The 11,005-nt window shown below is 36.4% G+C and overlaps 1 protein-coding gene across 4 annotated transcripts in view; it reads left to right on the top strand.

Moving 5' to 3' along the window:
- Positions 1-11,005, top strand: part of ITGA8 (integrin subunit alpha 8) — a 238,191-nt gene that overhangs the window by 27,510 nt on the left and 199,676 nt on the right. For all 4 annotated transcript variants that reach the window (XM_069086246.1, XM_069086244.1, XM_069086245.1 and 1 more), the window contains exons 3-4: positions 37-137; positions 6,477-6,600. In XM_069086246.1, the coding sequence (XP_068942347.1) occupies positions 37-137; positions 6,477-6,600 (225 nt within the window). The remainder of the gene's footprint in view (positions 1-36; positions 138-6,476; positions 6,601-11,005) is intronic.

Raw genomic sequence — 11,005 nt, 5'->3', positions numbered from 1 at the left:
TTCTGAAGCTAATAACCCTCCTTTCTCTTTTATCAGACAACAGAAAGATTAGAGTCAATGGAACCAAGGAACCTATTGAGTTTAAATCAAATCAGTGGTTTGGAGCAACAGTAAAAGCTCATAAAGGGAAAGTGGTGGTAAGTCTTGACTCTACCTCTATTATGCTTTTTTTCCTTTAGAAAATCAGCTACACATCTCTTCTCTGTCATGTTTTAAAAGCAAGATTTTAAGAAGCAAAATTATATGCAAGTTGTATTCTATAAAGTAAGATTCAAAAGCTTAAAGGAAACTTTGTCGCCATGTTAGAAATAAAATTTGGTGCTTTTCTCACAGGCAAAGTAGTAGATTACTTAGAGTCATAAGTCAGCAAACATTTATTGAGTGCATACTATATTCCAGCTGCTGTTCTATAGGAAATAAAACTGCATTTCTAGAAATAACTTCATCAAATTGCTATTTCTCAACTAAAAAAATTCAAAGTGATTAAAAATAAGTAAACATTTTAAAATCACAGATAGTTATATAGGATTTCTGGTGAAAGGCCCATTACCCCGCTATGTTGGTCATGCTACTATTGGGATTCTGTCATTCAGACAGCTGAATAATCTTGTCAGAACTAGCAAGTTTTGTTATAATTCAGATCTTAGCAGCATTAGCAGGTTTTTTTTTTGTTAAGTTCAATGATCAGCCCTATAGAAACCTAATTCATCAGATGAATCATGTTTTTTAAGACCTTTTGCCTTTCTGATATTCCATGGATCAATGATTCTAACTCATTTATTCCCTGACTATGATATGTGTTTGAATTATTTATTATGTACTGTCTATTCTTTCACAGAAATACTACCAAAAGATTTTCTGTTGGATTTTTTAAAAAGCTGGTCAGCTTTAATTTTCCTTTATGAGAATATAGAAATAACTTTGGCTTTGAGATTTGTTTAAAGCTATTTCAATTATGATTTAATAGGAATAAGTGCCTAAAGGAAATGCCTTGCTTTATTTGGTCTTGTGGTTAACCCCCAAAAGGGATTTTGACATAAAACAGGTAATCTATAAAATACTGCCCTCTCTAGTTACAAACTGAACATTTACAGTACACTCTCTCTAGTCTCACACTTGAGTTATTGTAGTTCTCATATTCCCGAATCAGTACATTTCTTTCTTTCCTTTGGGGGCAGTATGACATAGTCATTTTCATTGAAAAGGTCATTCTATCTGATAATTCATTTTTAAAAAATCTAACTCCCTTCACATAGCTTTTTTTTTTGTCTGTGTATATTGATTTTTTAAGTGCTGAAAATGCCTGTAAAATTGCTAGCACTTATGAAATCCTTAATTCATATGGAATCATCTATGAAATAGTCTCAGAAAGTACAAAAGGAGACATATTTCAAGAGAATGGGAATCAAAAATAGCACATGTGATCCATTCTAAAAAAAATAATTGTTGGTTAATTCTGGACGGTAATGGAAAAGTAAAAGTGTATTTTCAAGAAAAACTTGGAGTCACTTTCTTAGTATGTGAAAACAATACAATGTTTTGAATTTAGTCCCACAAAAATTTTACTAATGAAAACATTCAAAATGCTGCCTTGCACAACTGGGTAAGGTGGATTATTGCTTGGGTACAGGGAAGCAATTTAGTACAGTGGCTAGGACACTGGTTTTAGAGTCAACAGACCTGAGTTCAAATCTTGCTTTTCACACTTCCCTTGGGTGACCTTGGGTAAATCACCTAAGCTCCCTGGACGTTCTTTTTCTCATATGTGAGCCTCATGAGGGACCTGTACTGGATGGCCTCTGAGGTCTCTTCCAGCTCCAGATCAATGATCCTACTTTCCCACCAAATGCTATTATACAAAAGGTGATCATGGAGAGTAGGCAAACATATCTACCAAAGTAAACAGTAAACCATTAATTAGGGAAGTCACACAGATTAGTTTAGGTGATAGAATACAAAAAAATTCAAGACTCTGTAACTTAAGAGCTGGATAAAATCTTAGCTCATCCATGGAGAAATGATAACCTGAGAAGTGCACCATCAGCAGTCTCTGGAGGCACAAGCCCTGGAAATCGAGGGACAAGTTGGAGTATTGGCTCCTCCCTGCATACCTACAACCTTGGAGGCCTCCCATTCATTATTCAAAGTCTGTGTCTTCTCTTCCTCATCTCCACCTCCCCCACCAATACATTCCATGCTTCTCTCCCAGACTCTCTACCAGTCAGGAAACCAATCATATCTCCTGACATGCTCAGCACCCCAGGACTATTCTTCAGAGGACTGCCAAACCCATCTGACAAGGGCAGCGTTACAGAATGACCTATATCACAGATGGGATCAAGGGGTTTTATAAATCCTAACTCCACCTTTAAATTTGCTACAAAGACCAAGGCAGAATTGGCCCTGCCTTCAAAGAGTTAACAGTCTACTAGGTGAATGCAGTGTGTCTGCGGACAAGGAAGCCATCCCAAGCTTGAGAAGCTAGGGACAGATGAGGAAAGGATTTGTGAAGGAGTGACAACTGAGCAGGGTCTGAGAGGAAAATAAAATCCTAAGAAGAAGAGGTAAGGAGGGATTATATTCTGGAGATAAGAGGCAGAAGCAGAAGGGGGCATGCTTGGGGTGGGGCATAGCTGGTCTGCTAGTTTAGCTGGAACACAACATGCATAAAATAAATTAATTTAAAGGAGGATTGGAAAGGCAAGTTGGAACCAGACTGGGTAGAGACTTTAAAGTCAAATAGAAGAGTTGGATTTTTATCCTAGAGATGAAAAGGCTTCACTAAATGTTTTTGAACAAGGGAGTGACGTCTCCAGACTTTTTGCACAAGCATATTATTTGGGCAGCTGTGTAGACAGGATGGGTGGATGGAAAGGGGATGAGGACCCCCAGTTAGGGTAGTGGCTGTGTGAGTGGAGAGAATGGGACAGATAAAAAGGTGTTCTAGATGAAGAACCAATAAGATTTAACTAAACAGAAGCTAACTAAGGAGAAGCAAGAGCCCAGGATGACTTGGATGTTGTGAACCTGGATGATAAAAAACTGAAATAGGAAAGTCTGGAGGATGATGAGGAAGAGAATAAGCCACATTTAGGACATTTTGGGTTTAAAATATGGCCCAAAGGCTTGGTCATAGAGCCTGGAGTTCAGAAGGGAGACTAGGGCCAGATAGAGGTAATTGAATCCTTGGTTCACCAAGGTGGAAAGGGAAGGAAATAATCATTTATTAAGTATCTATATATACCAGTCTTTGTGCTTTGTGAATATTTTTTCTTTTCATTCTCACAACAATCCTGGAGCATAAATGCTGGTATTATCCACATTTTACAGTTGAGGAAATAGAGGGAGACAGAGATGAAGTGACTTGCCCAGGATCACACAGTTAGTGTCTGAGGCTGAATTTGAACTCAGGTCTTCCTGACTCCAGGCCCAACTCTTTATCCATTGCTCCATTTATCTGCCAAGGGAAAGAACGTGAAAAAGGGAAAAGAAGAGGGCTCAAGAAAGATCCTTGGAGTCAGTGATGCTTATCACAATATGGTCTGTTATCTATCTATCCAATTTTTAAATTTTAATTTAATTAGAATTTATAAATTTTCCCTATTTGATTATAAACTTTGTGTGAGAACAAAGTCTATTTTATTTTATCTTTGTAATTACCAGGGCTAGAACAGTGCCTTGAACACAATGAGCACTTAACATTTTTGCTGTATTCAATTGAAAGCAGGAACACAAGTACTGTGGTTCGAATTTTGGATGGCATAAGTCATTGTGACCCTGGTAAGCTAGTAAAGTGCAAGGACATAAGTTCACAATGTCTAAGTGTTTGGAGAGGTCTTACCTAATGTATAGAAATAAGGGATTCTTAGTCTATGGAGAACTTACACTGTGGTCTAATTGATTGGGGCTAGAGTATAAAACTCTTCTAGGATGAAGTTGGTTAAACACTGGAATGAATTACCAAGATGTTGTGGACACCACGTCTTTAAAATTAGGCTATGTCCTCATCCATCTGGAATCACTTTAAGTGTTAGCCTGCCCAAAGTGGGAAGATAGATTTGATGACTTCTCAAGTTCACTCCAAGGCCTACAGTTTCAGGATTTTGTGTTCTTAGAAATAAATGCTTGACTAAATAAGGTAGAACACACTCATCCAGTATTAGGCCCAGCAAGTGGGAATAAGAAACAAAGAGTCTACAGAATAGATAGATAGATACACAAACATGTGTGTGTGCATAGACATATATTTTATTATGTATACATTTTCTAGCAAAATTTTATTTTATCAAATCTACTGAATTCTAGATTAAAATATTTTTCTATTTTTTCCCTGCAAGCTAAAATGTTTTGGGAGAACCAAGTAAAACAGTTTGTGCAAACATTCCTTATTCCCGCTCTGATGTACATTATTTTGTCTAAAGAAATTCCTGATGTTGGCCAAAATAATCTATAGGGAATGGCCACTCTTACTAAGAATGCATTTCTGGAAACCATGAAATAAAGTAGATCATTTGCAAATGGACCACATTTCCCCATCACAACAGAGCCATTGCTGCATTATTTACTGAGGCTCTGGTCTCAAACAAATTATGGGTGTGGTCAGCAATGTCATCAAAACAAAAGTACTGCAATTATGAACTCTTTGATCACTTAGTATGGTAAAAATTTATTCCAATTACTATAAAGTGAGAAAATTTTACTACACTCAGAAAACATACAAGGATCGCCAACTGTATAATGAATTTGACATAAAAATGAATGGAATTGCTATGTAGATGTTCAAATGTTTAATTAACAGTAATTTTGTTGGACTTTTTAGAATTAGAAAGGTTTTAGAAGTATAATTCTGGTGTCACAAGCCTCATAAAAAAGCTCTCCCAGAAACTTTGAGTTGAGCCTTCTTTTCTTTAAATAAATATTCCTCAAGCAAACAGAAACCTTCAAAAATCATTCCATTGACCTTGGAATCTTTGCTGAAGCATGAGATTGACCCTGTTCCTACTGGATGATTTGTTGACAACTACTGACACAATCTCACATTTCTTTGGAAATTCACTTAAATCCAGCAAATATTTATTAAGCACTTGCTGCACATGAAGCACTGTGAGAAATATTACAATGATAATTCCCAAGATTTTAAAAGGGAGTTTCAAACAGTTTCTCACTAAAGTACTAATATCATAGTTTCCTTTGCAACAATGTTGCATTGCACTAAGATAAGACTGTTATTATATGGCAGTTAATGAGTATAATTTCAATATTAAAGCAAATAAAACCAGTGACTGTCTGTACAAATTAAAGTCATTTTTTAAACCATAAAATGCATTTTCAATATCCAAAGATGCATCTATTTGACTCAATTCCCTGGCCTGAAATAATCCTAACTCTAATTAATTTAGCATAATTTTTTGATGATCTTCTAGGTCCTTTCTAGTGCTAACTCTGAGGTCTTGAGTGTTTGGAAACCAAGACAAGAGAGAAGAGGGTATGGACTTGGTTCCCATATTAAGAAATCAGAATGATAGTACTCTATGTCAAAGCCATTGTAGGGACCCTCTAGTTAAATACATTCATTTTATAGATGAGGAAATTAGGGCTCAGAGAGAACAGGTAGGAAGTGGGAGAGTTCAGCCTTAGAACCCAGAATCAACTACATCAAATCAGCTACATTAAATTCTTTTTATTGTATCACATTTATGCAAATGCAATAAAACATTATAAGCTATTTCTGCTTTAGGGGACTTTTAAAAAATCTTCTTAAGTATTTTTCTTTAATAATAAAAAGATCTTGGGGCGGCCAGGTAGCACAGCGAGTAAGAGCACTGGCTCCAGTGTCGGGATGACCTGGGGATCAAATCTGGGCTCAGATACTCAGCACCACACCCAGAAATAACTGGCCGTGTAACCTTGAGCAAGTTACTTAACCCCAATTGCTTAAAAATAATAATAATAATAAAAAGATCTGTTCAAAATTTGTTTCAATAGATGCATAGTTTATTTTTTATTTTACCCTAACCCTTTGAGTTAAATAAAATCAGTAGGATTTGCAATGGGTTAACTATTAAAGCTGCCCCAAAGTGTAATGTGTTACCCTGCCAAAGGGTTTTCAGGTATAAGCCAGGTAATCATTTGTGTGAGCTCCTTGAATCTCCTTTCTCTGTATACCCAGTGTTTAGCACAATGCCTGGTACATAGTAGGTGTTTAATAAATGTGCATTGATTGACTGATTACTTACGGACTAAACTAAATAACCTCTGACATCACTAGAAATTCCCAAAGTCAAGAATTCTACAATAGATTGTCAAGCCTTTATCATTCTGTAAGAGAGCCACTAAAGACAATCTCAATTCAGTCAATGCAACTGATACCGTGGCTATTTTCTTATTTATTGTGGTTTGGCATAGATTCCAGTGTGTTCCAGATGTAACAAAACAAGGTAGCTAAATCCTCTTCTGAGTCTCTGATATTTTAACAGGCCTGTGCTCCATTATATCACTGGAGAACCCTCAAAGCTACCAGGGAAAAGGATCCTGTTGGCACTTGCTATGTAGCAATTCAGAACTTCAGCGCCTATGCAGAATACTCTCCTTGTCGAAACAGTAAGTCGTGTTCATAATGTCGGCTCGTTGAAAGTAATGTTTGGGTTGAGAGATTGCTCCTTGTATGTATAAAAAGAGAAGAAAACCTAAACAACGGTGTCAAATGACCTCACCAAAAAAGCCTCTACCAGGAGCATCTCGCTATAAAAATGCTGGAACCATTCAAGGTAGCTAGGTGGTATGGTGGATAGAGTGCTGGGTCTGAACTCGGGAAAACCTGAACTCAGATCCAGCCTCTGCGCCTAGCAGTGTGATGATGGGCAAGTAATTTAACCTCCCTTTGCCTCTATGTCCTCATCTGTAAAATGGGGGTGATAATCATGATAGCATCACAGAGTTATTGTGAGAATCAAGTAAAATAACAAGTCCTTTGCAAACTTTAAAGTACTAGATAAATGGGAACTATTATTATTATTATCTATTTTGAGTAGGATTCTTATACTCACATATGAATGCACACACAAATATATGTGTATATGTGTGTGTTCTTTTTCAAAATGTACCACAGCAGAAGTGCATGGTTGTATATATCGTCCTTTGTTTTTATTTTGAAGAGGAAAAAATAGATCAAGGTTGTACTAGGTGACACTATTTAAATGTGAGTTAAGATTAGCCAAACCCTTTCTACCCAATAACTCTATAAAGTCAGTTTTTGGGGGTTTGCTTTGTCTAGATAAATGATTTTAACTCCCAGTGTGTGATTTCCACTGACAGGAGGCAGGATAAGGGTAACTTAGAGTCTTAGAAAGTTGCCTGAGGGCACTGAGATATTGAGGGGCTTGCTGCTTCCAAAGCTAGCCTTCTCCCCATTATGCCATACTGCCTCTAGAGATAAGGAAAACAAATATTATTATTCCCTTTTTACCAACAAGGAAACTGTAACTCAGAGAAATCCAGTGACTAATCCAAAGTCTTACAACTCACTGAGTCCGGGTAAGATGTGAACTCAGGTTTCCTGACTGCAAGTTCAATACCCTCTCTACCAGGCCACACAGTCCCTTTATCCAAGCTAAGATTTTCTCTAGCTCTAAAAATACTTTGATCTTAAATTTATCTATCCTAGTAAAAATTATACCTTGAAGAAATGTGCCTGTGAATAACAAGTTACTTATGAGAAAAGACATTTCTGATTTAATTTTCATTTAATTTCATTTTCATTTCATTTCAAATTAAATTTCAGTTAATTTCAATTTAATTTTAAATTGAAACAATAGGGAATTTTCTTCCTCCATCATGCATTTTTCCTGCATCCTGATTGTCTTCTGTTGAGTCTCCTTCAAAAGGTCAGGGGGTCAGATAGAACATGTCAAGAAGAGAGTAAGTCAAACCATGAAAAATAAATGGAGATATGTTATTTATTGTAAATAGCCAATGTTAATAAGTACTCTGAATCTTGTTTCAGATGAATTCACACTCATGTTTATTTGTGCTAAATTTAATGCTAATGAGCATATAATATAATATATGATGTACATTAGCTCCAGGAGGTTCCCAGAGCTGGAAATCGCCACTCAATCTTCCCTTCTATTGAGTGATATATTTTTTTTTATTCATTCCCTTCTTCTTGACTGACTTCTTTCTCTACTAAGTCTCTTCACATTTCTTTTTTCTTATTTCTCAAGTTAGCTACATCTTTCTTGATGGGACTTAGAAGTGAAAAGAACACACAGGAAAGGGGGTGATAATGGTTATCTAGAGGGACCATTCTCGTTATGACTGTTGGCCCTATCATAATGGAAAGAATGTCATGTTTTGGTCATGGCTTTGGTCCAACAGACCCTTCATAGCACTGCTTGGATCACATCTACACCCACTTCTGGGTCTTTAAACTTACCTTCTGGATCATGTCATTACATCAGGCAGGGCTGTATTTTCATTAGTATATATGAAGCTACCCGGTTGTATAGAATCAATTCTACAAGAGTTGTTTATCTCCCTTTCTCTTGGTTTAAATTAGCCTGACATTACTATCGCTGGTGTACATCTACCTTTGTTTTTGTTGTTCAGTGGTTTCAGTCATATGTGACTTTTTGTGACTTCATTTGGGGTTTTCTTGGCAAAGAAACTGAAGTAGTTAGCCATTTCCTTCTCCAGCTCATTTTACAGGTAAGGAAGTAGGCAAGAAGGGTTAAGTGACTTGCCCAAGGTCTCATAGCTACTAAGTATCTGAGGCCAGATTTGAAGTCAGGTTTTCCTGATTCCAGGCCTGGTACTCTATCCACTGAAGCACCTAGCTGCCCCTCTAGCTTTAGGCTGCATCTATTGACAACAAGCAACCTCAACCAGAGGCCTAAGAACAAGTCAGCCTTGGTCTGGTATGCTTAAGTGACCTATCAGATCTCCAAAGGCACAGAAAAAGAAGCATAGATTTCTCTGGGTACATGGCTGCACATCTCTGCATGCTGAATTCTTATGGTACCCTGAGTGAAGGTTACTGTATATGTTAAAGTGTATGCATTCTACAGTATAAACTTTGTGGCATCTATTTTGACAGTTAAAAGGATTGAGAGTAAGAACAATTACTCAGGAAGCATTGGTTAAGTGTTTGCAGTCAGACACGGTGCTAGGTACTTGAGATATAAATACAAACAGTAAAACAGCATCTGTCTATCCTAAGTGAATTTACATTCTAGAGTAGGAAACATGAATTAATATATAAAGAATAGTTAATTCTCAAAGTAGTTTATTATAAGGTAGTTTGGGAAGGACAGTAGCATTTGAAGGGATTAGTAAAGGCTCCACGTAGAAGATCATGTTCAAGTTGTGTTTTCAAGGGAAAGAGGAGTTCTCTGAGATAGAAGGGAGGAAGGCATGCATTCCAGACATGGCAGATGGCCAGTACAAAGCATGGAGATGAAAGATGGAAAGTTCCTTCTGTGTGAGGCTCAGAGAAGTCAGTTTGGCTGACACAAAATACAGGAAGGGGACCAATATCTAGTGAGGCTGAAAAGATGGATTGGGGCCAGATTTGTATAGGACCTTAAAAAGGAAACAAGAAAATGTATAATTTGTCCTAGAGACAATAGACACTTGAGTATATCACATAGAGAAATGATATTCATGGTCAGATCTACATTTAAGGAAATCACTTTTACAGTACCAGGGAGAAAACCAAATATTGAGAGACCATAAGAGATTATAAATGATGTCAAGCCATTATAATTATATTGGGGGCTTTATAATATTTTATTAAATTATAATAATTTATTATTATAATTTATTCTTTTAAAAATATTATTTATACTAGCATTATTTCTTTTTAATTTTGAGCTCCAAATTCTCTTTTTCCCTCCCACCCCCCCACCCACTGAGAAGGCAACCAAAATCTTAATTCTTTATACATTTGAAATCATGCAAAACACATTTCCATAGCATATCACAAATAAAATGCCAAAAATAAAAATAAAGGGAGAAAATCATACTTCATTTTGCACTCAGAGTTCATCAGCTCTTTGTCTGGAAATGAATAGCATTGTTTCATCATGAATCCTTTGGAATTATCTTGGATCATTGTGTTGTTCAGAGCAGCCCAGTCTTTCTCAGTTGATCAGTATTAAAACATTGATATTATTGTACACAATGATCTCCTGGGTTTTCCCACTTCATCTTGCAGCAGTTTATGAGTCTTGCCATTTTTTTTTCTGAAACCACACCCTCTTTGTTTTTATATCATAATAATACTCCAACACAATCATATGCCACAGCTTATTCAGCCATTTTCCAATTGATAAACATCTGCTCAATTTCTAATTCTTTGCTACCAAAGAATTGAGCTGCTATGGTTTTGTAGCATAGTCCATATGGTCCTTTTCTTTTCTCTTTGATCTTCGGGAGTATAGACTTAATAGTGGTGTTGGTGAATCAAAGGATGTACATAGTTTTATAGCCCTTGGCCATAGTTTTTCTATAGAATGGTTGGACCAGTTCACAACTCCACCAACAGTCTATTAGAATATCTTCCAGCATTTGTAATTTCTGATAGGTGTAAGGTGGTACCTCAGGGTTGTTTTAATTTGCATTTCTCTAGTGAACAGTGATCATATGACTATTGATAGCTTTGATTTCTTCTCCCCAAAACTGCCTGATAAGACCATTTATCAATTGGGAAATGGATCTTATTTTTATAAATTTGACTCCATTCCTTATATTTTGGAGAAATAAAGCCTTTATCAAAGAAATTTCCCCTTAAAAGTTTTTGATATCACTTCATTGTCTATGGTACTTTTAGTAAAATGTAGTTTCCCTGATCATCTCTTTTAATTAGGTCTAGTTTGCTTTTGCTTTGTCTGAGATTATGCTTGTTACCCCTGCCTTTTTTATTTCAGCTGAAGTATAATTGATCCTGTATGTCTTTCCGTTTTAAGTGTGTTTCTTGGAAACAATATATTGTAGGATTCTGGTTTCT

The sequence above is a fragment of the Petaurus breviceps genome, unplaced genomic scaffold (genome assembly GCF_028583685.1).
Source record: "Petaurus breviceps papuanus isolate PSGF00001 unplaced genomic scaffold, PetGlider_PUasm1.0 178, whole genome shotgun sequence".
Taxonomy (NCBI): Eukaryota; Metazoa; Chordata; class Mammalia; order Diprotodontia; family Petauridae; genus Petaurus; species Petaurus breviceps.
Note: the sequence above shows the minus strand (reverse complement) of the source record. Positions and strands in the feature narration are given on the sequence as shown.